The 26,182-nt window shown below is 34.3% G+C and overlaps 1 protein-coding gene across 1 annotated transcript; it reads right to left on the bottom strand.

Annotated features, from left to right (window-relative positions):
* Positions 1 to 15,497: 15,497 nt before the first annotated feature.
* On the bottom strand, positions 15,498 to 25,410 carry LOC145689877 (uncharacterized). Its single transcript, XM_081764173.1, has 2 exons — positions 24,692 to 25,410; positions 15,498 to 17,033 (listed from the first exon to the last, which is right to left on the bottom strand). The coding sequence occupies exons 1-2, from the start codon at positions 25,051 to 25,053 to the stop codon at positions 16,016 to 16,018; spliced, it is 1,380 nt and encodes a 459-aa protein (XP_081620299.1). The 5' UTR covers positions 25,054 to 25,410; the 3' UTR covers positions 15,498 to 16,015.
* Positions 25,411 to 26,182: the final 772 nt, after the last annotated feature.

The raw sequence follows: 26,182 nt of genomic DNA on the forward strand, positions 1-26,182 counted from the left end.
ACTGTGCGCACCTACCTCGGCCCTAGTAATAAATCTATTATGTTTTGCTATTTGGGTATTAGTCATTTATATTAATCACCAGATTAGCAGCCACCCCTTATGCCAAATGAATCATTTCCGGATACGTTTATAACTATTATTATTATCACGTAACGGGACTTACAATATTGTATTCTTAGTTCGTCCGTCCGTTACTCCTATGACAACTCTTGGACAAATGACAAATTGCTATATTCTGTTTTTGCAATTAATATGTGGAGCGATTATGGTATCTCGTTCGAGGTCGTTAATGGAGACGATTAATCAACAGGACGTGGTACGAATCAACCATTTCCGGTTTTAACCTTGCCATTATAGAGCGAAAGCCATAATAGATAGCGAGAAGGGGTTTTCTCAAATCGTCGCAGAACCGTATATTCCAGAACCCAATCGAATAGAAGTAGAAGCCGCTGTAAAGAAATTAAAGAAACACAAATCTCCGGGTGTAGATAAAATTCCGGCTGAGTTAATTTTAGCTGGAGGCGAAAAATTGTCGAACATGATACACAAACCCATTCTCCTTATCTGGAACAAGGAAGAATTGCCACAAGAGTGGAAAGAATCAATCATTGTTCCAATTCACAAGAAAGGCGACAAAACTGACTGTAATAATTATTGAGGCATTTCTCTTCTGTCAACATCCTATAAAATCCTTTCAAATATTCTATTAGCAAGATTGACCCCATACGCAGATGAAATTATTGGAGATTATCAGTGCGGATTTAGACGAAATCGATCAACTATCGACCAAATATTTACCATTCGCCAAATACTCGAAAAGAAATGGGAATACAATACCCCGGTACATCAAATATTTATTGATTTTAGAAAGGCTTACGACTCGGTTAGGAGAGAAACATTATACAACGTTCTTACAGAACTTGGAATACCGAGAAAGCTAATTAGATTAATTAAGATATGTTTAAGTGAATCCCAAAGTAAAGTCCGGGTAGGAAAATTTTTCTCCACGAGCTTTCACGTCGAAAATGGCCTGAAACAAGGAGATGCGTTGTCGCCATTATTATTTAACACTGCGTTGGTCGCGCCCTCCACTGTTACGTGAGTGGTCGCGCGTTCTACTATTGTAGAACATCATTTTTTTCTATAGTGTTATGACTTTTAGCAATATTCGGTCTTAGGTATGTTAATTATATTATTATATAGGTTTTAAAATACTTTTAAATTATTTTATTTGATTAATACAAGAATATTGACAAAAATAAACATTATATATATCTTATTTAACATATCAACAATTTCGAACAAAAATCTAATAAATGTTTAGGTATAAGTATTGAAATAACAGCATAAACCTTCTTCTATGATAAATCATACAGGTAGAATGATTTGATGTACTCTTTCTGAGTGATTGTCTACTCCAAGCAATTGTCACACACGCTTTTCTGGTGGTCTGGGCACACCTATCTCTGGCTTTTGGCACAAGTTTTTTTTTTTCTTGTTGACTTGTTGCGAGAATGCCCACAAAGGAAACATTTTCCTACTCCTGGAGCCCTGTCTTGTGGTAATGGAACTCCTTCGCTGAAGCCAAGCAGAAGTCTTCTTCCTCTGTGTCGAAGCTCTTTTGCAAAGCATTTCATGGCTAAACATTGGCTATTCGCTGGTTTTATCAACTCAAAAGTTAGATCCTGCAGAAAATTCTTGCATCTGACCTTTTCATCGTTCTTATTTGCTCCAAATATATTAAGAGCATTAAACATCAAGTACATTCATCACCAATTAGGCATGAAAATAATGCCTTGTAGGCCAAGCCTACGAAAAGCTAGTATTATATTCAAATTGGGAGTTCGTGAGTTTCTTGGCGTTGTGAGATCTACATACCAGCGAAGAGGTTCTAACTTTTCCCTTTACGGATATAAAACGCACGTATGTCGACAAAAGGTGGTGTAGCAGGACCCGTGACTTCAACACTAGCTTTTACTAGAATGTTTTCTTCTTCTTTCGGTATAATGTCTGGTACATTTTCGTACGGCTGCACTCAACTGTTTATTCAACAAAATCTTTCTCGAGCTTCTTCATGTTTTTGATCCCAAGTACACTTTCACAGTCACTTTCTGCCTCCTCTAACCAAAGAAGCATCTGTTCTCTGTTATGTTCTGACATTTAAAATATATACAAGCACGTATTCCACAAAAATAACCGGAAAATGTAAAACGAAATAAATCACTAATGCGAAAGAAACCAGTACGCCAATAGTCGCGCGATCTACAATAGTAGAACACTAATGAAATCATGTTAACAAATTGGAGCAGGTGCAAGAATAAGGGCTGAAGATACACTGGAATGTACAAAGGGTTTTCGGAGAAAGGTACATAACCGCTGAAAGTCGAGCGTGTTGCCAACTGCTCAGGATTTCAAAAATAAAACACCTGTTCTACAATAGTAGAACGCGCGACCACTGCAGTGTTAACTTTGTGCTGGAATACGCCATGAGGAAAATCAAAGATAGCAACCAGGGCCTACAGTTGAACGGTATTCACCAGGTTATGGCATATGCTGATGATGTAAATTTAATAGGGGATGATAGGAGAACAATAGAAATAAATGCAGAGATCTTATTAAACGCTTGCAGGGACATGGGTTTAGAAGTAAATGCAGGGAAAACTAAATGCATGGAAGTGCATCGGGACCGTAATACGGCAAATTGTGGAGGCGTTAAAATATTAAATAATACTTTTGATAAAGTGAATACTTTCAAATATTTAGGATCAATATTAACAGACGAAAATCATATTCACGAAGAAATTAAATGTCGACTAAAAGCAGGGAATTAGTGTTACTATTCGGTTCAAAATCTCTTGTCGTCGCGAATTCTGTCGAAGAATTTGAAGCTTAGAATATATAAAACGATAATCATGCCTGTTGTTCTGTATGGTTGCGAAACATGGTCGCTTACTCTGAGGGAAGAACATAGACTGAAAGTATTTGAGAACAGGATCCTGAGAAGAATATTCGGACCCAAGAGGAACGAGAATGGGGAATGGCGGAAGCTTCATAACGAGGAACTACATAGTTTATACGGTTTACCCAACATTGTTAGGGTCGTCAAGTCTAGGAGGCTTAGGTGGGCAGGTCATGTAGTCAGAATGGAAGGAAGTAGAAACGCTTTCAAAGTCTTGACTGGAAGACCTATAGGAAAACGACCATCAGGAAGACCTAGGCGCAGATGGGAGGATAATATTAAGATGGATCTCGAAGAGATAGGAATACAAAGTAGAAACTGGATCCAATTAGCTAAGGATAGAAGTCAGTGGAGAGCTTTTGTGAACGCGGCACTGAACCTCCGGGTTCCATAGGCCATAGAGTTTAGAGTTTAGAGTTCCAAGAATATCTTCCATGACCATCCTTAATACTGTATTAAAACCGGAAGTTGTAGAAATCCAGTATGACTTCCGGTTTCAATATTAACCTATATAAAGAAAACCGATAAGAGAGCAAGTTCGATTTCCTTAGAATCGACTTATCGTTCTAAGAATAGTTCGCATTTTCTCTTTCAACACTTTATTCAAATCGGTAGTGGCAGAAATTAATTATTTCCGCTTTGTGTTGAACGCCATAGATTAAAAACGATAATAAATAGCGAAAAGTGTGTTTGTATTCAATTTAGCATTTCAAATATATGTACTATCTTCCTTCTTAACCCTCTATTTAAACCAGAAATGGCATAAATCAAATTCCGGTTTAAACGTTGATTACTATAAGGTAAAAACGGTAATAGGTAGGGAAAAGCGATTTTCTGTAATCAATTGTGTCCCAAGAATAATATTCCATCTCGACTCTAATCTGTTTACTAAAACCAAACCTGGTGCGCATGTACTATTTTTGGATTCCAGACGAATTTGAAAAAAAATATTCGCGCATTCCTCTTTATTGTCTTTAAAGAATTTATTTATTTATTTATTTAGAAAACAACACAACAGGCTTAATGCCTAATTATAGTGTCGTATAATACATACATATACATATATACTTTTACCCGTACAATTAATCAATGCACTTCGAGTGTCAGGTACTCGGTAATAATCCTGTTTCTAAATACATATTCTGACATACTGAATATATCTAATACATCAGTTTTATGACTTAATTCATTGTAGGAGTCACACATTCTCCACAGCGAAGATTTATTGAGAATATTTGTTCGTGCCCTTTCACAGAAAAATATACCAGTATTTCCTGGTCTTGTTCTGCCTGTTGGAACGCTCAGATATATCTTCGTGAGTAGCTCTGGACAGTCAATTTTATTATTTAATACTTTATATAAAAATAGTAAATCAAACATCTTTCGTCGATTCGTCAACGTTAGGAAATTCAAACTCCTTACTAAGTCCACGTAGGGAATCTGTTTGGGATAGAAAGCTGTTTTCTTGTACGTAAGCATTTTTAGAAATTTAAATTGTATGTTTTCTATCGCTTGTAAGTATTTATTTACATTCGGTGTCCAAATAAAGCACGCATATTCTAATCGGGACCTTACGTACAAATTATAAAGTTTAATGAATGTTGACTCGTTTCTTAACTCTTTACCCATTCTATAGATAAAACCGAGGTTTCTGAATGCAGCGTTAGAGATTGCATCAATGTGATGAGAGAAGGTCAATTTTGAATCAAAAATTACTCCTAAATCATTAACTGAATTTGGTTTACACAGAGATATGCCATTAATTACATACAGATGATTGATGGGATTTTCTTTCCTTGAGAACGATAAAGACTTGATTTAGAGATATTCAATGAAAGTTTGTTTTTGGCACACCATTGCCCAACACCCTGTAAATCCTGCTCGAGTTGTGTGCAGTCATCTATTGTGCTTATTTTTGAATATAATTTGAGATCATCGGCAAACAACAGAAAGTGAGAGTTTTTAACATAGGTTGAGATATCATTAATTACAAGAAGAAATAATAGCGGACCTAAATGGGATCCTTGAGGAACACCTGATAATGTGGTAAATTTCATGGTAATATATCCCTTGTAAGAGACAGCTTGCTCTCGATCGCACAAGTAGGAAGCGAAGTACTATATTGCTCGTTTAGAAAAATTGAAAGATACCAATTTCTGTAGTAGCAAGTCATGGTCAACTCTGTCGAAAGCCTTACTGAAATCCGTATAAATGACGTCCACTTGACCGGCTTTGTCTAACTCTCTTGCTATGTAATCCGTTATTATTGCTAGATTGGTTGTTGTGGATTTATTCCTTAAAAATCCGTGTTGATGTTCAGATATGACAGGCTTAACATGGTTTAAAATTCTGTTGTATAATATGGTTTCAAGAACTTTTGCAAAGGGAGATAGGATGGCTACGAATCTGAAGTTCTCTATCTCATTCCTGTTTCCAGATTTAGGAATATGGCAAATGAGACCTTCTTTCCATTTATTCGGAAATATATTGGTTTTAATGGACATATTAAAGATAATGTGGAGTGGATGCTTGAATATATCTAAATATGAATATATCTATATTTATTTATTTATCAGTTCAAGGGAACGGCAAAAAGAAGTGATGAATGTACATAATGCTTTATTAGGATACTAGCATTCTGTTGCTAACTAAAAGCTCTTTGTTACAGACGCTATAGTCCTGATTCACTTGTTTTACTTCTGTCTTGTTTCTTTTCTACTTCACAAGTCTAATTTCCAGCGAGCGAAATCCTTTCCCTTAGCTGGTTTCCCCTTATTTGCTTTCGTTCTTTGGTGGATGAATTTGCACTTCAGCCCACAAATTTAGAGTGAAGAAAATGTGCAATATGAAAACAAATGTTCAAACATTCAAAACAAACAATAATTTACGTTAATTGTATGTTATACTACTTCCTTCTATATTTAGATGAAAATAAAATAGAACTATTCTTTTACTTTGCCAACTTTGTGCAGCAGCTACATGTTGAGAGCGAGGAAAGGCTAAAAGCATGTTGCTCTTATTTGGCTTTGTTCTACGCAAATGACCTGGATGCTGTAGAATTATTTCAGGATTGTAAGGATATAATCCGTTCATTAAGATGTGCTCAGAAAGCTAAAGAACAACTTAACTTTTCCCCACAAGGCATACTGAAATATGCCTTCAAATGGGCTTGAAGCTTACAAAAGTTTGGCAACCGCTCTTCGGATTTTGATCACAGCCCGTATCTGTCGCATCACGTGAAAGGTCTTCCAGCAAAATAAAGCTGATACAATTATACTTGCTCTTCAAAATGAATCAAGAAAGATTCATGAATCTGGCCATTTTTTATATCGAAAATGAAATAGCATCTACTTTGGATTTTTATAATATAGCTTAAACTTTCACAGCTACCAAAGCATGAAAGGTAGTATTCTGAATGCTGGGGGAATAGGCTGATAAGGTACTGAAACTATCGTCGAAAGTAGATTCAGGTTTCAACTTAAGACAATAAAATTACAAAAGTGCCAAAAGAATAATAAAAAGCCGTCAAAATCTGTCAATTGACTGGTGATGGGTGGTAATGAAAAGTAGATTCTACCCGTAGTAGAATTCTGAGCTCACATATTTAATCTATGATATATCCACAATTATTCAATATATTCATGTTTTCTTGATATAATATTTTCTAATACTAAGTCTGTTAGTAAGTGGTAATGGAAACAGTTATAAGTGACAGAATGTAAATATGATTGGATTATTAAATACAAAGTGATGTAATCATAAATCAATTTTGAAATCTGGAAACAACAGTAAACAAGAATTTTAGGAATTATCCCAAAAAATGCATCAAAAGATTGAAATCTTGGCCAATAATTAGTTTCTTTCTTTCTTTTTTTACGGAACAAGCACACCATACTGAGTTTAAGTAATAGTTTGGATTAGGATACACTATATGTAGTTTGCCAGATATAAGTCGTACATGAAAATTTTTGATTGAAATATATCGAATCTTTTGATCCAAAAAGACTAGCAGGAGAGGAACATTCTAGTGCTTAACTGTTCATTGATATTTCGGCTAAAGCAGTGGGACTAAATAGATCGTATATTATCACTGCAGAGAAAACTAGTAAAAGATAAATGAAAAAGACACGCAAGAGAAATGTATTCTATCCACTACTTACTAATAGTTCGGGAGGCCCTCATAGTGTTTATATATGTGTTTAAGTATCGTGTATGATCATTGGAGGGAAACTGAATTTTAAAGTGAATGGGGCTAATTGTAGGATAAAAATCTAAACCCATCAAATCTAAATCAAATTAAACCCATTTGGCATAAATTCAGACAGATGAGAAACCATGAATAAAACTTAACCATATGAGAAATTGAACAGGAAAAACACCACAGGCGAGAACCGAGCAAGAAAATTCTAGAAATCTTAAGAGCTTTCATTTAGAAATCGAATCGGTTAAATTATTTGCAATTTTTTCAATATCAGCTCATTGTTACATTTTGTGCGTAAATTTGTCTCTAAAGCAGTGGCGGCGGTTGGACGTTAAAAGTGAGGGGGCAAGACATGATCTGAATATTTTATATAAATGTTAGTTTTCCTGGTTGTTTCTAACATTTTGTTTGACGAAAGGTTGTATAACTAATGGGATACTATATTTTCAGTTAAAATACCGTATATCGTATATAATAGTTTATTAAGTAAATTGAGAAGAACAACGCAAGTAGATACTAGCCCTTTGTACTCTTAAACAACGAAAGTGTAAGAAGAGATTTGATTCCTTGCTCATGAACATCTTAAAATTCTGTCTGGAAAATTGTGTGATCAGATTATTTAATAAATTTGCAAAACAAATAAATAGAAAGGATAATATTAATCATAGTAATGAATAATAATGCTAGTTTTGCAAAAGTTATATTGAAACTGAGGATTAATGAAAAACTTAATATTTAATTCCACACATGCTATTAAATGTATGTTATTACTCTTAGAAAATGAAAGACAGTAAATACTACAAGCATATGCTACGACATTTAAAGAAATATTTGCTTTTGCAACTTCTTGAAATATGTTCGTTGCCATTAGGTGCAGATTTCACTTTCTTGGAACACATCAAAACACAACAATACTTACAATCCACACTTCAGTTATACAAAATAAACTTAAAACCTAGAATTATGTTCAATTTACTAAATTTTATTGTATATACACTCGTACATCCTTAAACACAACACTTCACTCGTATATTACACTACAAAACAATGGAAAAGATAGATGTTGTTTCTTATCACGCTCTTTTTAATCGATATTCCTTACTTTAGAAAGAAGAAAATACATTTTAGGAACTGTCAATTTTTGTGCAATTAAAGAATAACTTGTGAAATAGGCCCTACTTTTTTGCATAATGTTCTTTCGATTAGCTTCAAAGCGGCTCACTAACATATCGAGCCCTTGTAAGAAGAAATGAAAGTATGCTGAAATTGTGCTCCAATGGGTTATTTTTTGGGGTTATTTTCTGTGGCGATTAAAACGCAATTACTGTAGCTTTCTTTACTCCACGGGAAGACAACCAATACGTATTCGCGCAACAGCAAATATTATATGGCAGCATTTTTTCCTATTAATCAGTAACACATACAAAATCGTTACATATCCAAATGAAACTATATACATTAATTGGTTACTTAAAAAAAAGTGCGGGGGCAACTGCCCCCCTTTGCCCCCCCTAATCGCCGCCCATGCTCTAAAGGTTACTTCTACTAAATTAGGAGATTACTTCTACTATTCCATCTAATTACATTACACGTTTAAACTAGGATAGTACAGGATAGGTGTAGGATAAATTCTGGATTCTTTGTTGTTACGTTTTGTTTGTTCTTAAGATTATGTTATTTCTAGCGTGGGTTTTTAGGCGTGGTTGTTTCCTTTTCAATTGTATCTCTAATCTTTTTTATATCGTGTTCTTTGTTTAAAAATTAGGTCCGGTTTTATTTTTAGATACCAGCCTACAGGCGATTCTGAACATTATAAAAACATACAGGAATGCTGAATTTCACCCCCATTTATTTAATATATATCCCATATTAAGATGGCTTAAACACACACGCCAATGGGAAAGGGGTGAGGAGGAGTAAACAGGAAGAACGATTGTGCAAAAGAATGTCAAAATCATGATCTACTTCGCTGGCCCCGGGCCCCAGTTTGCCTTACGCCGCTACTGATCGTAAGCTATCTGGGATTGATAATAAACTATATCTCGAGAAATACACTTGCAATTATAAAGCACGAAATATGCGTCCGATATGTCAAAAAGGCTTAGCATAAAATAAAATGCTTTCATTTGCATTTCAATGCAACCGTGGTAGACCATTACGATATGGAAAGGAAAGTTTTTTTTTGTGTGTGTTTTGCAACAAGAAACATATTTTCGAAAAGTGTAAAGGTCTAGTAGAACAATATGTTTGTTAAATATCACCTGACACGGGCAGATTAAGTAAAATCATTAAATCACACTAGTACGAAGAAGCAAAAATGACAAAGGAGATTTATAGGAGAACAAATTAAGAAAACCGGATAAAGCACAAAGAACCTTAATTGGTATACAGGGCTATTGTAAATGATCTTCCCGATTTAAAAGGTTAATAACTCACGTGTGTTTAGTCACAATTACATGATGCTTATGTTAAATGACAGAAAACTCAAAATTATTTTTTGTTTATAAATACGTGCGTGTTACGTTTCGTGTCAAAGTTGCTCAAGATGAGTGCCGTTTGTAATTCAACATACATCAGTTTGATAATCTAATTCTTGGTATACTCTTTTTTTTTACATTCCACAGTTAGGAGATCCATTTGCATTTTAAATGCATTCTCAAAGTTCAGTTTAATTGTTAGGAATGGGTGACTGATACATTTGGATTTAACATAAGCCTAACTTCGTTGAAAATTCCGTTTCACATGGAAGTAGAGAATAAAAAAAAATTGTGCTTTTTTCGTTTCCTGATATCTAGATGTACTGTAACCCTAGTTACGGAATGGGTTACTACACACCACCTTTACTAGCTACGTATTGTCTTCCCCTTCTTCTTTTTTTCTGAAGAACTTTATTATCATGAGTATCCTTGCCCCTAACTACTTGGTTGTCTAAAATTGGCAGATGAACAAAGTGTAACTGATGTTTCAAAGCATGTGATCAAAATGCGCACCTTTCTTGGTATGACAGTGAGCAATTCGGTGGTAAAACACAAATACTGCATTCCTGATAACGTCCAGTTCAAGAAGAGCAAAATCATCAATAACCCTTTGACATTGATTATCCAAAGTGGTTGGCATTGTTTGATATACTCTAATTTTTAGATAAACCCAGAAAAAGTAGTTTAGTGACGATAAATCAGGGGAACAGAGAACCAGCGGGCAACCCAATTTCACCTCCTCTGCCAATCCGTTTGATAGGAAATTCCATGTTAAGTAGTTGTTGCATATTTACACGGTTGTGCGGTCCTGCACATCTTGCTGAAACCATCTGTGGAAAGAATTGCACTCTGTAGTGTCTCTTATTGCTGGAACTACTTGATTTCGAACCATCTCCTCACACAGTTCAAAAGTCAAATTGTTGTTAATAAAAAAGGAACTTATTATTGTACATTTAGCACTACCGGCTAGATATTCAACTTCTCAGAATATAGAACGTGTTTGAAGAGACCAATAAGATTGCTGTCAAACCAAAACCTGCAATGACTTCTGTTAAAGTAACCGGTCAGGTGGAACGTGACTTCATCGGAGAACACATTGCTGGTAGGAAAAGCGGGATCATCATTGATTTTTTTCATCACATCTTCAGAAAATTCTACACGCCCATAAAAGACATATTCATTCAGCTGATGTATCAGATAAAATTTGTATTGGTGGAACTTCATTTTCTTCATTATTTCCGCACAAATGTGACTAACGTCATGTTGTTAAGCAGCTTTATGAATGCTAAGTTGAGTATGTTCAACAAATGACTACAACATCAAGCTGTTTGTCACCGATTTCGGCACCATGACTGTTACAATCCTTTATAGTTTCCGTTTCCTCGAAGTGTCTTACGATGCATTCAACAGTAGATCTCGAAATGGGATTGTGTGAAACGCGATTTTTTCGTTAAATATTACTCTTACTTCAGCACATGACCTTTGGTGATTGCCCCATCCTCGTATCATTGTGCGCGTTAGAACTTTAATTGAGAGATCTAATGCTAACCAGTTGAAATACAGCTTGAGTGTTCAGAGGTTCTCTGTAATAATGCTCACTGCTAACAATATCTAATGGCTTCTACGTTGTTGGACCGTAATTTACAATCAATCATAAGAATTTAGAGATCATGACATATTGGTGACACATGTGTCTTCTTGTCAAATGTTATTTGTTACACTAAATTTATAAGAGCACATTAGCTCTCTTAGATCTACGGATCAACTCACATGTTCATAATTACTTTGTTCTCAGATGGAATTACATGCAGTTTCAAATCAAATCATAATCATACACATCTACATAACCGTAACAACAAAATGGAAATGAGCTTTTAAACTTTAATAGATCCGCCGATCAACATTACGTGTTCACTTTCACTTTTACCTCTCATGTTTATACATATTTATATAAACACGAAACAAATTAATAACTTAATTCTCTTTCGACACTATGTTCGATTATCAATTGAAACTTTATGTCCCAAGGGAGAACTAGAGTTTATCAACTTTCATAGTGTCTACAAGCTCACAGAAAAATCATAGTTTTTGAAGAATATTATTACAAACATGTTCATAACTTTATTTGTTTGCAAGTCTTAGTACCAACATCACACAGCATGTCCAGTTCTTGAATCCTGTTTTGATTTATCAACCTCAGATGACATACAATTATATTATTATTATTTTTGCGAATTATGTTTTATCTAGGAGGACAACGAAAAAATACATAGACTAAAAGTTGCGTATTTTCGGTCGCAGTATCCGAGCCTGCGTTAATGTAAAGGGTTCCTATTTGGAATTATGGAAAGATGAAGACAACTTTACTTTATGCTAATTGAATAGATTTTTTAAAATGATTGTACACATACTTAAATTGCAAGTGTATTTCTCGAGGTATTTAGTTTATCGTCAGCCTAAACTGGGTAACGTGATATCCATTTTTTTGTTATTACAGCTCCATCTAGTAGAATAACGAAAAAGTGTTTCAAGTAAAAGTTGTTTACTTTCGATCACAGAATCAGAATTTGCAATAACAATACGATGTTTCCATTTAAGATTTTCAAGTTTTCTGCCGGTACCCTATAATAGACCCCTGGGAGAACTTGTAGTTAACAGAATTTTATATGCCTCTAACATGGGTATATTCTTACGTAACTATATTTGTCACATTTTTTGTGATTTCGGATATATTTGAGGTCGCAAAGTTAGGAGACGTACGTACGGTGCTATTCATTTTTTTGCGATTACAGCGGTACCTATTAGAACAACGAAAAAGTGCTTCAAGTAATAGTTGCTTAGTTTTGATGTCAGGATTAGAATCTGCGTTAGAAATAGGGTGTTTTCATTTGAAATTTTCAAGTTTGCCCCTGGGGCCCAATGATGGGACCTCTGTGGGAACTTACTGTTTACAGAATTGTATAGGCCCCTGAAATTAGTACATTCTTACGTAACTAGATTTGTCACACTTTTTGTCATTTTGTAAATATTTCAGTTTGCAATGATAGGCGAGATATCCTGTATATGTATATATGTATGTATTAATTTTCTTTACGCAATTTCAGGCAAAATTTTATTCTTGAACTTTCAAATGCAAAAGGAATCATTGATCAACTAGGATCACAACATAAGCTAAAACACTTATATCTTTTTCTTGCAAAAAGCTCTTGACCTTTTATTATATATTTATCCACAAAGACTTAGAGCTAAAATGTTCACATATCATAAGTTTAAAACTTCTATCAATGCCCTTTAAAGCAAAACAGCTTTTGATGATAATGACCTTAATATAATTATTAAAATTAATACCTCAAACACTGTATGTGTGGCCACACTAATTTAACTTCGCATGGCGAGAAAAATTAAATGATTTCAATAATTCTTATTTACGTTCTTTTCATATTTTAATAATGGAATTTCTGTATACAAGACCCACAAGTTATCGAAGAATAAGAAATTTTATTTCATGTATTTTCAAATTTTATTTTTTCGATTTTTGTCCGGGTTTTAGGGCCAGATACTTCAATGTGTGCCGAGTCGTATGTTTTTTTTCACTCTACGCCGGCTACTAATAACTTGTTCATAAATATTTCATTAATAGCCCTATCATGTGGAATTTTTCACCACACCAGAATAGGGATTAACTATAAATAGGGGTATTTTCAGACAATATTCATAGAAACTGGTCGTGTAATTTTCATCATATTTCATAAATACATAACCGTACAGAATTTTATAACACATTGATCATTATAACTCCAGAAGGAGTAGCATATTCTTCGTGGTAAGCATTGTTCAAAAACTCCTATTAAAGTTTTGCTCGTATTAGAAGTATTATACAATAAGTCAGAAATATTTTCTTACCAGAAGTTCACCTTCGACTCTGCATAAGGTTTCAGCAAATAAGTTTTTCGTAATAATTTTCTTTCACCACATAAAGAGCGTCAATATCTGAAGTTGCCTCTACAAATTTCCGTGCGAATACACAACATCAGTAAGGAGGTGTACATTGAACATTTTAATTAAATATATATATATATATATATATATATATACAATTACCTTCAGCTAAGCCAAACTGTTAGCGTGGCAACTTCGGTAATAAAATTTTCCCCGTTTTCTCCGGGCATCAAGCGGCAATTGAGAATCTGACTGACATAGAAAGGTTTTGAACTTAAGCCCTGAAAAAATGTCGGCTACAACATTGTTGGCAACTCATAATCCAGTTATACATCTGCCAGCTGGTAGCCTGTAGTAATTGGTGAGAGTGTACCTTCTATTAGTTTCACTAGTATATTAATAACAAGGAGCTAAAGAAAACCGAAAAGAATGATGGCAAAAAGCAAACCAAGGTATCTCGTTACTATAGTTAAAAGTGTAATAAAATATTAACAGATATTCTTGTTTTCTAATTAGGCCTGTTGTCCGTAAAAATCGCGGCAAATATTATTTTCTTTTTTGGAATATGAGAAAAATCGTAACGAGTATCATGATTCTGCTTATCTGCCTTAATATTTTCATTTTTAAGGCTCGCCTTTAGATTTTTTTTACTGTTTACTTACACAATGCGAGGATCAGCCTAGAAATCAATATGAGCAAATTGTTCGAAGAAGATCCAAATTATCTGAAGTCGAGATCTGACAACTTACGCAAGTACTAAATATTTTTTGATATGGTAAATAACTCGATCCTCAACCATTTTTGAATCTTTAATCACCATGATTCAAGGTTTGTTGTTTGATTAAATTCTAATTTTACATCACTTTTTGCACCAACGTTATGTGAGATGCGAATCTACTGCCTCGAGTGAGATCTGAATCACATGAGTTTCTGCTCTGACTCGAATCCGCGAGTACCACTGTGAAGGCGTGTACGTGAACATAGAAAATCGCGGGGCTTATATTATCCAAATAAGATCTTTTCTAAAGGAGAGCTCGTTCCTAATTATTTCAGGTTTGTTTGTTGTTTAATAAGTCAAAAAATGTTTAATGAAAAAACTATGATCTGACACTTCTTAGGGCAATAAATAAATAAATAAATAAACAGGGAATGCATGGTATTCATAAAGAAAACGAACACATAATAAGAAATAATAAAATTTTTCTCTGTTGGGTGAACACTAGGAAATTAGATAATCGGCCCAACAGCGATCAATCATGTTCATAAGATACACTTTCGTGCTAAGTTAGTACCATATTTTTGGAAGTTTGATAAGTCATAATAAGTAACGAATTACATAAAAGTTAAGACAAGTTCATATTTCAACTTATATTTCCAGTGTACAATTTGTCCTCATGCAGGCCATTGAATAATAAGGTGCAAGCGATCAAATCGTAGGAAGAAGCAGTGACGAGAGAGTTCATGTTTAGTTTTAAGACACATTAGTTACATGTATTACAACCAAAAGAACTCTATATAGTGGGAATTGGACCAATGAAAACCTATGTACAGAATTACATCATTAGGACTACTATATTATTTCTATAAGTAGTGTTTCATTGTGCAGCTGTTAATATCTGAAGGTCTGGTCTCCTATTGACACTTTTCGATTGACCCAGTCTTTGTTTCATATATCACACTTGTGGTATATTCACTATCTTTCGCTTTATTAACCCTTCAGCAATATCATACGTCAACAAAATCGCTTAATATCAATAGTTCTCCGAGAGACTTATAAAAAACAATAAAATCAATTAATTTAGTACTGCAATCTTCCCAAAAACACAGAAAGTACAAATAAAAAAACACATATTTTATAAGCACTTGCAATTATTCAAAACATTAATACTTCAGATGAAAGAATGCAATAAAAGGTTTGAAATCTATTTAAATTTTTTAATGTTAACTTTTGAATAATTCAATTACAAAAACTTTAAAAACACAGATTAAAATTAACTTGTTAAATTTTTTGAAAGACAGATACTTCAAGTTTGTAAAAAAATGTGTGGTTTGAACAATTCACTTATAATAAGTTTAAATGATTTCTATTTAAGCTTGTTTGCTATTTGCAGTCTCGTTCATTAAAATCAATTCCCCAAAGTTTAACAGCAATCAAACCAAAAAGCCTTTAACTCAACACAACCTCAATTGGTTTAAAAGTTTACAATTAAATTTCAGGTGATTTCGGTTCCACTTTACTTCAAATAGTTATTTTATTTTCTACATTATATCGATGGAATAATCCTCAATTGCATTATTGGAGTTTTATTGAGTTCTACAAAAATAAGCAAGCTGTAGAAATTCCGTGAAAGCAAAATTCGTTGTGGTGTGAGGTTTTTGTGCTCTGTGGATTAACTTGTGATCTGCCAAAGCTAAAGGTACCGTAAACCATTTTCCAAACTACTGACATTTGTGACGTCCTCCTGTGTAGTTTAACATGTGTTTAGCCAGACTGGAACGTCGACTAAATCCCTTTCCACACTCTTTGCATGTGTGAGGTTTATCTCCTGTATGGATTAATATGTGTTTAGCCAAAGTGGAACGGTGACTAAATCCCTTTTCACACTCTAGGCATCTGTGAGGTCTTTCTCTACCATGAATTAACATGTGCCTCGACAAGTTCGAACGTTGACTAAATCGCTTTCCGCACTCTCCGCATGTGTAAGGTTTTTCTCCTGTATGGATTAACATGTGTTTAGCCAAAGAGGAACGGGAACTAAATCCCTTTCCACACTCTCCGCATGTGAAAGGTTTTTCTCCTGTATGGATTAACATATGTCTAGCCAAATCTGAACGTTGGCTACATCGCTTTCCACACTCTCCGCATGTGTAAGGTCTTTCTCCTGTGTGGATTACCACGTGATTTGACAAGTGTGAACGGTGTCTAAATCCCTTACCACAATCTCTGCATGTGTGAGGTCTTTCTCTTGTGTGGATTAACATGTGTCTAGCCAAACTTGAACGTCGACTAAATCCCTTTCCACACTCTTTGCATGTGTGAGGTTTCTCACCTGTATGGATTAACATGTGTTCAGCCAAATTTGAACGGGATCTAAATCCATTTCCACACACTAGGCATGTGTATGGTCTTTCTCCTTTGTGCATTAACACGTGTGTAGGCAAACTTGAACGTACGCTGTATCCCTCACCACACTGTTCGTAACCGTGTGATTTCTCAGCTGTATGTATGAACATATGACTTGAAGAAGTTAAAATTTGAGTATTGCGTTTTTCACATTTTCGGTACGTATATCGCTGTTGACTTTTATGTGTTACCATATTACTTGACAAACGTGACGGAATAATTCCTTTGCCGAACTGCTTCGTAAGATCAGATTTCTCATCTGAATGAGAAATTGCTTCTTTTAATATAATAAACGTATTGTCTTCTCTGCGAAGGTCATATTCATTGTAGCGCCTGTAACAAGTTCAATAAACAAGGAAACGTGAATTGAGTTGTTAATAAAAAAAAACTGAAATCATTCATTATATTTCAAGATAAAATTACTATTATTTTTGTTCTCTTACGGGAAATTTGGAACCGAGAACTATCGACGTTTTCCAGATCTCTGTATTCTCGAAACGAAAGTGTGTAATTTGCTTTAAATGTTGTACAATTATTTATATATACGATATCAGAGTTAAGTACATACGAACGTATGTATATGTTCTCCTTGTTGTGCTATGGAATAAATATTTCATTCTTATCTGTGAAAATAGATATTTATTATCACTCAAATATTTATATATTATTAATTTTTGTCACAAAATTATACAATCGCAAAAACTTGTTGCAATTACAGCTACAAGAAAATGTTGTGATGACAAAGAAACAAAGGAAAGGTATAAAAAAATTATAATATTGCACAAAATATGTCATTTGAATCAGTAAAGCAATCTCCACGTGTGTTTCTAATATAGTCTGATACTTTGATATAGTAAACTCTAATACGTAATGCAATATTTGCATCTATTGATAAGTAGCTTCGCGGTTACATCTGATACACACTTAAGACGTCTTAATAAATAAATACCTTTGAGAGGCGGCGAGTATTTAATTTCTTGTAATTTTTATCTGTTTATTTGAATACGTGACATTATGAAACCAGAAGTCCACGTTAAGGTAATGTGGGCAAGCATTAGCACCTTCGTCACCCTTAGATTATTACTAATGTTATTGTACGTTTCTGCTCAAGACATTGAATTTAAATTTCTAATAACCTGGTGTAATTCTATTCGGAGAAATCAAAATTCTGTACTCGGTTTGGAAACCTGCTATTACTTTTTTCTTCCAAACAATGCCCACGTTTGTTATAGGCATTGTGAAACACTTCAGTCATTATTGTTTATTATATTAAAAGTTAAAATGGCGTTAAAAGATAAATGATACACGGTGAATAGCAAAAAATGCAAGAAATATGTTATGCATCACACTACAGTGTTATGCGTCAGATTACATAAGACAATGAGCTGAACTGAGTGAAATAAAACATTTAATATGTGGAGTGTCTAAATTTACGTGGCATTTCATCATGTAACGTTCATACAAATGGTTATCATAAGGACGGAAAGAAGATTAAATTTTTACGTGAAAAATTATATTATGTCGGAACTCACTTTTGCTTCAGTGTTTTGGGAAATACAATATTCAAAAGGGAGATGAATAATCTGCATATCGTCGCATAAGAACCACAGGAATGTAACTCCATTTTCGCAGATTTAAAAGCCAGAAGGCAAAAATATTGTTTTCTTAAAAAGACGTGAATTTAATACGATGGCAACTGAGCTACATAAGAACAGACATTCGACAAGAACAGATGGCGTTACGTTCCGTTTAGAGCAAGTGGGGATTTCGAAATTGTGTCCAAACATGAAGAAAATGAAAACCGCATTTTTGAAGTTACGATTCTCTAAGTTTCCTGCGACGATATTATATGTCAGTAAACAAACTCGACATCTAGCTAATTTGGCATTAGCTACGGAAATGAGTAAATCGATTGAAATTAGATTTTACACTGCAGTTAACCAGACATGTATCTTACCTAGAAAACTTCCTCCTTTCCTTTTTCGTTTTTGTCGTTAGAATGAAGATCCTAAGAGTAAGAGAACGGATTTAAATTTTAGGCGAAAAGCAATGTATTTGACGAGTGGATTATGGTAGGGAGGTGAAATTTTTCATAAAATCTCTTCAATACCAGTCAGAAAGTGATCAACGACTTAGGACATGGAAACGGGAAATTTCCCTATATTTCCTTATATATAATTTAACGCATGATATAAAATTATTATGTAAAGTCCAGAACTTCATTATATATTCTCTGATGCAGTTAAGTGATCAAAATCTTGCTAGCATACCAGAAATTTTAAGAAAACTACCTTTTCAAGTGGATGTTGTGAAATTACCCTGTAAATCCATGTAATTTCAAATAAACTTATAGACTTGTATATCTGTTTTAACACATGCAACGTCAAAAACAGCAAAAAAGCTCGTAGTATAAAATTTAAGAATTAACTAATGGGAAGCAAACCATGTCTATCATTTCTTTTTCGAATAAGGCCTTTATAGTTTTCGAACGTGCATCTTTACTTATATAGAGCATTCTACTTCATGGGAAAAACATCGAGAAATCACTACTTCTTCCTCCAGAATTCACATTATTATTACATGTTTCATTCCCGCGTTACTACAAAACAATACTCAAAGGAGAAGACTATTGGCACTCTTCACTAAGTATCTCTACTTAGTTTTAAGGGTCTTATACATATCTTCTTTAAACACAAACTTGACGGACTAAAAATTATATAATAGTATATGTCTAATACTATCATGAACATTGGACATTTATAAAACATTAAAACATAAAAACTGCAAAAGTAATTTATACTTAATCCGAGAAACCCCATTCTAATTTTAACCTTAAAAGGACCAAAAGGTGCCTCTGAGGCTCCCTGTTGCATATACAAACTACCTGGACTCACCGTGACCATTTGTATTTTCCGTCGTTAATATGAAAGGCTAGTCAATACTGTGCTATGAAATCAACTGCCAATGGTAATAAACAATGAACAGTATCAAATATTAGAAAAGTGGATACTTGAATAGGAGCTCCAGAGGCAACCCCTTGCCCTTTACGTTAGTATAAAATATAACGCTATTGTCAGAATCAGAGTAGGACACGTTCTGATCAAAAAGTTTGAAACAAGTTTAATGCTGCATTCAATATTTCTTTCATTGTTTGTCAGTACGGACATTTACACTTTCTGCTTCATTCCAAAAAAAGAAAAAAGTCACGATTTACTTCTCTCTTCTACTAGGGGTAGCAGGATATAAAAAGCACACTTCTACGATGGGCTCAGGACAACGCAAACAAATTTCGAATCGTAAAGCGATTAAAATAGAACGAAATACTTTCATTGTATTTTCCGGCTAGGGATATTCTTACAAATTTCTAAATTCTAGAAAACACTAACTCTTAATTTGTTACACTTGTCTACTAAAAAATAAAAGCAATAAATTATTCTTTCTGCATTATTGGTTGTAGAATAGTTGTAATTAAAAGGTTCAAGTGCGAAACATGTTATGAAAATGTTTGTAATTCTTATTCTTGAAATATTATAAAACTTGTGGTTGATAATAGTTTTTCCGCTTCTCAACGCAAAAGATAACGTATCCGTATTAACTGAGGAAAACACATTATTTGTTGTTATCTGATACAATATAAAGGATAACGCAGGTATGTTCGCAGATAACAGAAACTAAGATTGTCCATTTCTTCTATTGTTTACCTATTGAAAATTTTGACCTCTCATTTACGCGCTCTGAGGAGCTTGAGTTTCACTTCAAATAACGTTATCGGTATTAATGAGTGAAATAATTAGCTACTATTTTCTACAAACTAAGAAAGATAACAATATCTTACGTATGAGCTAAAAAAAAAAAAAATATTCCCAATCGTTCTATCTGTAACATGTTTTGAATCTGGATGCATTAATGGCGAGTGTTCGTCTTTTAAGCATAGGGGTTACAATTTGAAATCACGCCATTTTGTAAGATAGGCGAAATGAGTTTAAATTTTGGAGGATCTTAAAGAAAGAACTGACCTATATATGAGTCGCAAATTATTTCCTACTCATGTATTTATTAGAGACGTGTTTCGACACTGTAGGGAGCACTGATGCCTAGAAATTGTTATAAATATTTTTATACACCAGTGGAATAATTGTGTATTGTCTTGGATTACTCAATACGTTATTACTAATAATGTATATTTTGCAGTTATATTTCTTGTATGCTATGTTCAAAAACAGGCATATATATATATATATATATATATATATATATATATATATATATATATATATATATATATATCAATTTAGATAAAAATTACTTTTTAATACTGTACAAGCTTGTATTTTTCCATGTATCAATCGAAATAGCACTAGCTTGAGAAAAAAGGAATGCTTACACAAAATATTTTGAAATAAGGAAAATATGAGAATAAATAAGAAGAGCAGCGTTCTTGCAATTTCCATATCCATTGCCGACACAATTGCCATTTCTAATCATAATTATAATAAAAATTGAGCAAAATCAATACCAATGAACAAGAATTACTGCGCCTTAAAACTATGGATTCGATACTGATTCGGGCACTATTTGATTAATTCCAGATCTCTACTTTTCGTAAAATTGTAGGCTCTTTCAACTCTATAATTCCCTTCTCCATACTGTTAGTCATAAGTGCATGTTAACTTGCTGTTATAACTTACGAGGCGTGTTCTTAAATAAGGTCCGTTTTGTTGTAGACACTAGGAGTTCTTGCGTATACCACAACGAGCGTGTGCATCATATACCGACATGCCTCGGGAACAACTGTGCTCAGTTTCAGCTTTGTAACTGACTTGGAAGGTTGTGTTCTGTGCTTTCACAATGTTTAAGACTATCAAGTCGCCCGCCGCGTGTGAGTTTCGCTCAGTGATACGGTTTTTGTCAGCAAGAAACCTGTCTGCTGCACAAATTCATCGACATTATTGCGAACTGTACGGTGATACTGTTATGAGTGCAAGCAAAGTACGTAAGTGGGTACGAGAATTCAAAAATGACCGTGACAACGTCCATGAAGAGGACCGCTCCGGTCGCCCTTCTACGATTACAGACGATTTGATGGCTTCAGTTAAAGCGAGGGTTCTTGAAAACATGCGCTTCAAACTAACAGTTCTCTCAAACGAATTTCCTGACGTTTCGAAATCAGTGCTTTACAAAATTGTTTCTGAATACCTAAAGTTTAGGAAACTGTGCTCCCGTTGGGTATCGAGACTCATAGCAGAGGACCACAAAAACCAAAGATTTGAGTGTGCGATGAAGTTCTTGACTCGTTTACACGAAGAAGGTGTCGGCTTCTTGAGTCACATCGTAACTGGAGACGAAACATTTCGCATATCACGCCCGAATCGAAGCAACAGAGCATGGAATGGAGACACACACACTCGCCTGTAAAGAAAAAGGCCAAACAGACTCTGTACCAGCGCAAAATCATGGCGTCGGTGTTTTGGGATAGGCATAGTGTTTTGTTGGTAGAGTTCATGCAACGAGGTACCAGTATGAATGCAGAAGCATACTTCCAAACCCTGAGAAATCTACGCAGAGCGATTCAAAACAAAAGACGCGACATGCTGATAAAGGGCATAATCCTTCTCCATGACAATACAAGATCTCACACTGCAGGTCAGAGGAGCGATTTGTTGGACAGTTATTGCTAGGAAGTTGCAGACCACCCACCCTACAGTCGTGATCCTGCGCCGAGAGATTACCATCTGTTCCTCCACCTGAAACAACACGTCAGTGGCAGTTACAATGATGACGACGATGTCAAAACGGCAATGAACTCCTGGTTATCGGAGCAGGCGGCAAGTTTTTATGAAGAGAGTATTTTAAAATTGGTTGAAAGGTATGATAAATGTTTGAACAAACTTGGCAACTATGTCGAAAAATATAGTAACGTATGTACTTTCTGAAAATACATTTACTTTTTGATATAACCTTTCGTTGTGTACTTATGTTCAAACGGACCTTACTTAAAAACACTCCTTATAGTATACAAACCGAGCTTCATCCTTCTAACGTGATGACAGAGATAGATAGAAAGAGATTGTGTGTGAGAGAGAGAGTATATTTTAACATTTTTTTAACACTTCCTTTTCCCCAGATATGGTAAATCAAATAATGATATATAGCCTACAGTTTCTTCAAAACTCCAATGTCTTGCATAAAAGCACTTTGAAGTATACAAACTCTACGGTGTAAATGTGTATACAGGACCAAAACATTAACTGGTCGAGAATTACTATAAAACTTAGAAAACTAATTTGTAATAACATTTTAAATAATACCGCATTGTGTACGTTCTACATAAATTCTTTTGCAAAGTAGTTAGCAACCACCAGAAGCGACTTGAATACCAAAATTCAATGTTCTAAATCATGACACGGAAAAAAATGTTTTGGAGTTAAAGAATCCACATAGGTAAAAAATTTACGTTCCTAATGGATTAAGTTACTTTGGATTACAAATATGCAAGAAATGAAAGCATTTCAGATGTTACTCATAATACCTCTAGGAACCTACAAATACATATTCAACACGTATGATATGTAGGCTTATGCTATATACAGTGTTTTGCGGTATCCTCGTTTTCGTGTATACTTATTTGTGTTGACCCAATCGACCCTAACCGACGCATCTTTTTGCTTACAGCCGTACCAACACCCTTCGCCTTGCCCTAATTTACATAGCAATCTTTTTGTTTTACTGACCATGTAGCACATATTGGTTAGTGTTGTTTGTACAATAATTCTTGTATCGCCTACGTGCAATAGGACCCTAAAGTGATCCTGTATGGAGAAATAGATGTCCATATCCTAGAAATGACTGCTGAATATATAAAAAAGTCGACTTTTTTGAAAGAATTGAGTACCGGTATAAAATGAATTTATGTATGCTCATCTACAATTAAAGAACATCCATTGTTGGTTAAAATACCCTTTTATCTTGTTTTTAGTTAATGTCTTCTGAAGCCCACCGATAAGGTGAGGCTAGACTCATTCGAGCTAAATCCTGAATAGAATAACAAACGTAAATAGTTTTTGTTCCAGTATAACAATTCCACGTTTAAATTTCGAAAATTTTAGGTTAAATTTCACTCTCACGATCTGTTATTTTACCTAGGTCTCTACATAAATAGAACACTATCGTCGAGCACACATATTGTAAATATATACAACAATAAAGAATTTAGGGTTATAGTTAAGGAGCCGTACTTCCCATTTAGGGAAGGACGAGAAACGCCATACTTTCAGGAATTATTCATTGACTATATAGGATGTTAAAAAGTAGGTAACAGACTGAGTTCTTGCCCTTGTACTTAGGGTCTTTTTCTAGGACTATCTGTTTTTTATATAGTATGGGAATAATAATGTGCCCTTGTACTTAGTGTATGACTATGTGGGGGGTTTGAAAACACATATCGCATGTCCCGTGCACGTGGATACTTCTTACAGTTGCAGTACGTAGAAAAATGATTCTATTTGGTGTACAAGTAGTAATAGAACACAGAAGAAACGGAGATTACGCTGTATTCTCACTCCATGTTGGAGTGTGAATACATGATATGGGTTTGTTATGTGTTATATTACCACTTATACATGATATAGAATCATTTCTGTAGGTAGTGCAACAGTAAGATGTATCCTCGTGCACGGGAGATGAGAAGTAACTGTTCTTAACTATTACCGAATTTAGTGAGAATTGCGTACTTAATAATAATCATTATTTTATCAAGATACAAACTACATAAGATTTGTAACGATGGTATCGATCTCATTATTATAATTTTGTATACAGTTAGTCTATGTGTGCCATGTCATTTCCAAATTGCAGGTTAGTAATTTACGTTCGAGATATCGCCAATACCTAAATAAGTCTATGAGGTGTTACTTTTAACCTACAAACTTTCCGAACCCATGTATCCGTATTATTAATCTGAGTCAATTACTTTATGAAAAATTGAATATTACCTTTCTGACCAAACTGAATTTAAACCTTTTGTTGTTAATTGTTGGGATTCCTTAGAATACGACGCGTAAGTCCCTTGAACCACTAGTTTTCTTAGCGTTTCTGTATCACTTCCAAATGCAGGATGTTCTATGGCAAATTCTGATTTCACCGTATCAACGTTTAGTTTCTCATCCAAAGAATACATAGCTGCATCCTTCTCCATTGTTTGTTCTCCTTCTGTTGTAGATAATACTAATTCTTTGTTGTCAGTCATTAGTTCGTATGTCCACCCTTTCCCTTCGAGTGGATCTTCCTGAGGTAAGTCATAATCAAGTTCTTCTTTGCACATCAATTCCAACTTAACAGATGCCTCACCAGCCATTATGACTTCAAATTTAATAAGAATTTGACACTGTTCTTATACTTCCCTAGTTTTTTATGCTGCCAGTGTTAATGAAATGATTAACAAGATCGTTCGCAGCAACTTTGCACTTGCAGTCAAACATACGATCAGATTTCTATGAAATACAGAAAAAATGCAGTTTGAAAACAATAAGTTCTTCTTCACAATTTTAATGTCCTACGTAACAAAGACCATGGGGCAGTTATCACGTGTATTAAGAGTATAATAAATTATAAAAGCGAATTACTTAACAAAAGATTTAAACTATATAGTAGACAAGTATGCGAAGAGAGGTGTTGCCAGCTTCCACGCATAGCCATGACTAGTAATGGGCACCGGGAATATTTACGATAGGAAGGAAAAGAAAAAGTGGGAATATTCCCGTTTTTTCCCCTGGCATATGAATTCCCGGGAAGGAATTCATTTCCAATTCTTTACTTTATCCTTCAAATTATAAGAACCATATGACTAATTACTTTATTTTTATTTATTATGATTTACTTCAAGGTTTTAATAATCTAGAGGTTAAAAATGTTAGAATTTCTTGATTGCACTTTATATATCTAATAATATGACTTTTTTTTAAAGTTCCATTTCAATTTGCACTAAAATGTAGCAAACCACTAATTTCAAATGATTAAAAGGAACCAGTTTGTAAAGTAATGTAGAATTTCTGTAGAAATAGAGGTGTAGTAGCATCAGTATGCCCCGAAATTCCGTTAATAATAGGCGTCGGTCTGTCTCCTGTCTCTGATTCGAATTTCTCAAGAGGTACTCGGACTTCTCTTTTATGCGAATTCACGCATGACATTTCGGGAAATAAGTAGGAAAAAAGGTCGTAAGGTCGTGTGGTAATGTTACATGCGAAGTTATAAAGATAAGTCAGTATCTTGCTAATATTGTGAATATAAAAATGTATGCGAAAATGTTGATAAAATGCTGCGATATGTGTCTTCTCGTAGTTACCTAAACTAATTTGTTTATATCATTTTAAAATGTAACGACCCTTATGCAGAGTCGTTTTGAAATCTGATTAACAACTTACTACTGGTTTGACTAAGGGATCGTTATCAAAATTGTGTTCAGAGTCTCTGATTAGGACGTAGTA

Source organism: Thermobia domestica, chromosome 7 (genome assembly GCF_964235325.1).
Source record: "Thermobia domestica chromosome 7, izTheDome1.hap1.1, whole genome shotgun sequence".
NCBI lineage: Eukaryota > Metazoa > Arthropoda > Insecta > Zygentoma > Lepismatidae > Thermobia > Thermobia domestica.

Coding starts and splice junctions, on each gene's coding strand:
- LOC145689877 (XM_081764173.1), bottom strand. CDS start 25,053: ATGGCTGGTGAGGCATCTGTTAAGTTGGAATTGATGTGCAAAGAAGAA. Junction 17,034..24,691: donor AATTCAGTTTGGTCAGAAAG/GTAATATTCAAT, acceptor AACTTGTTACAG/GCGCTACAATGAATATGACC.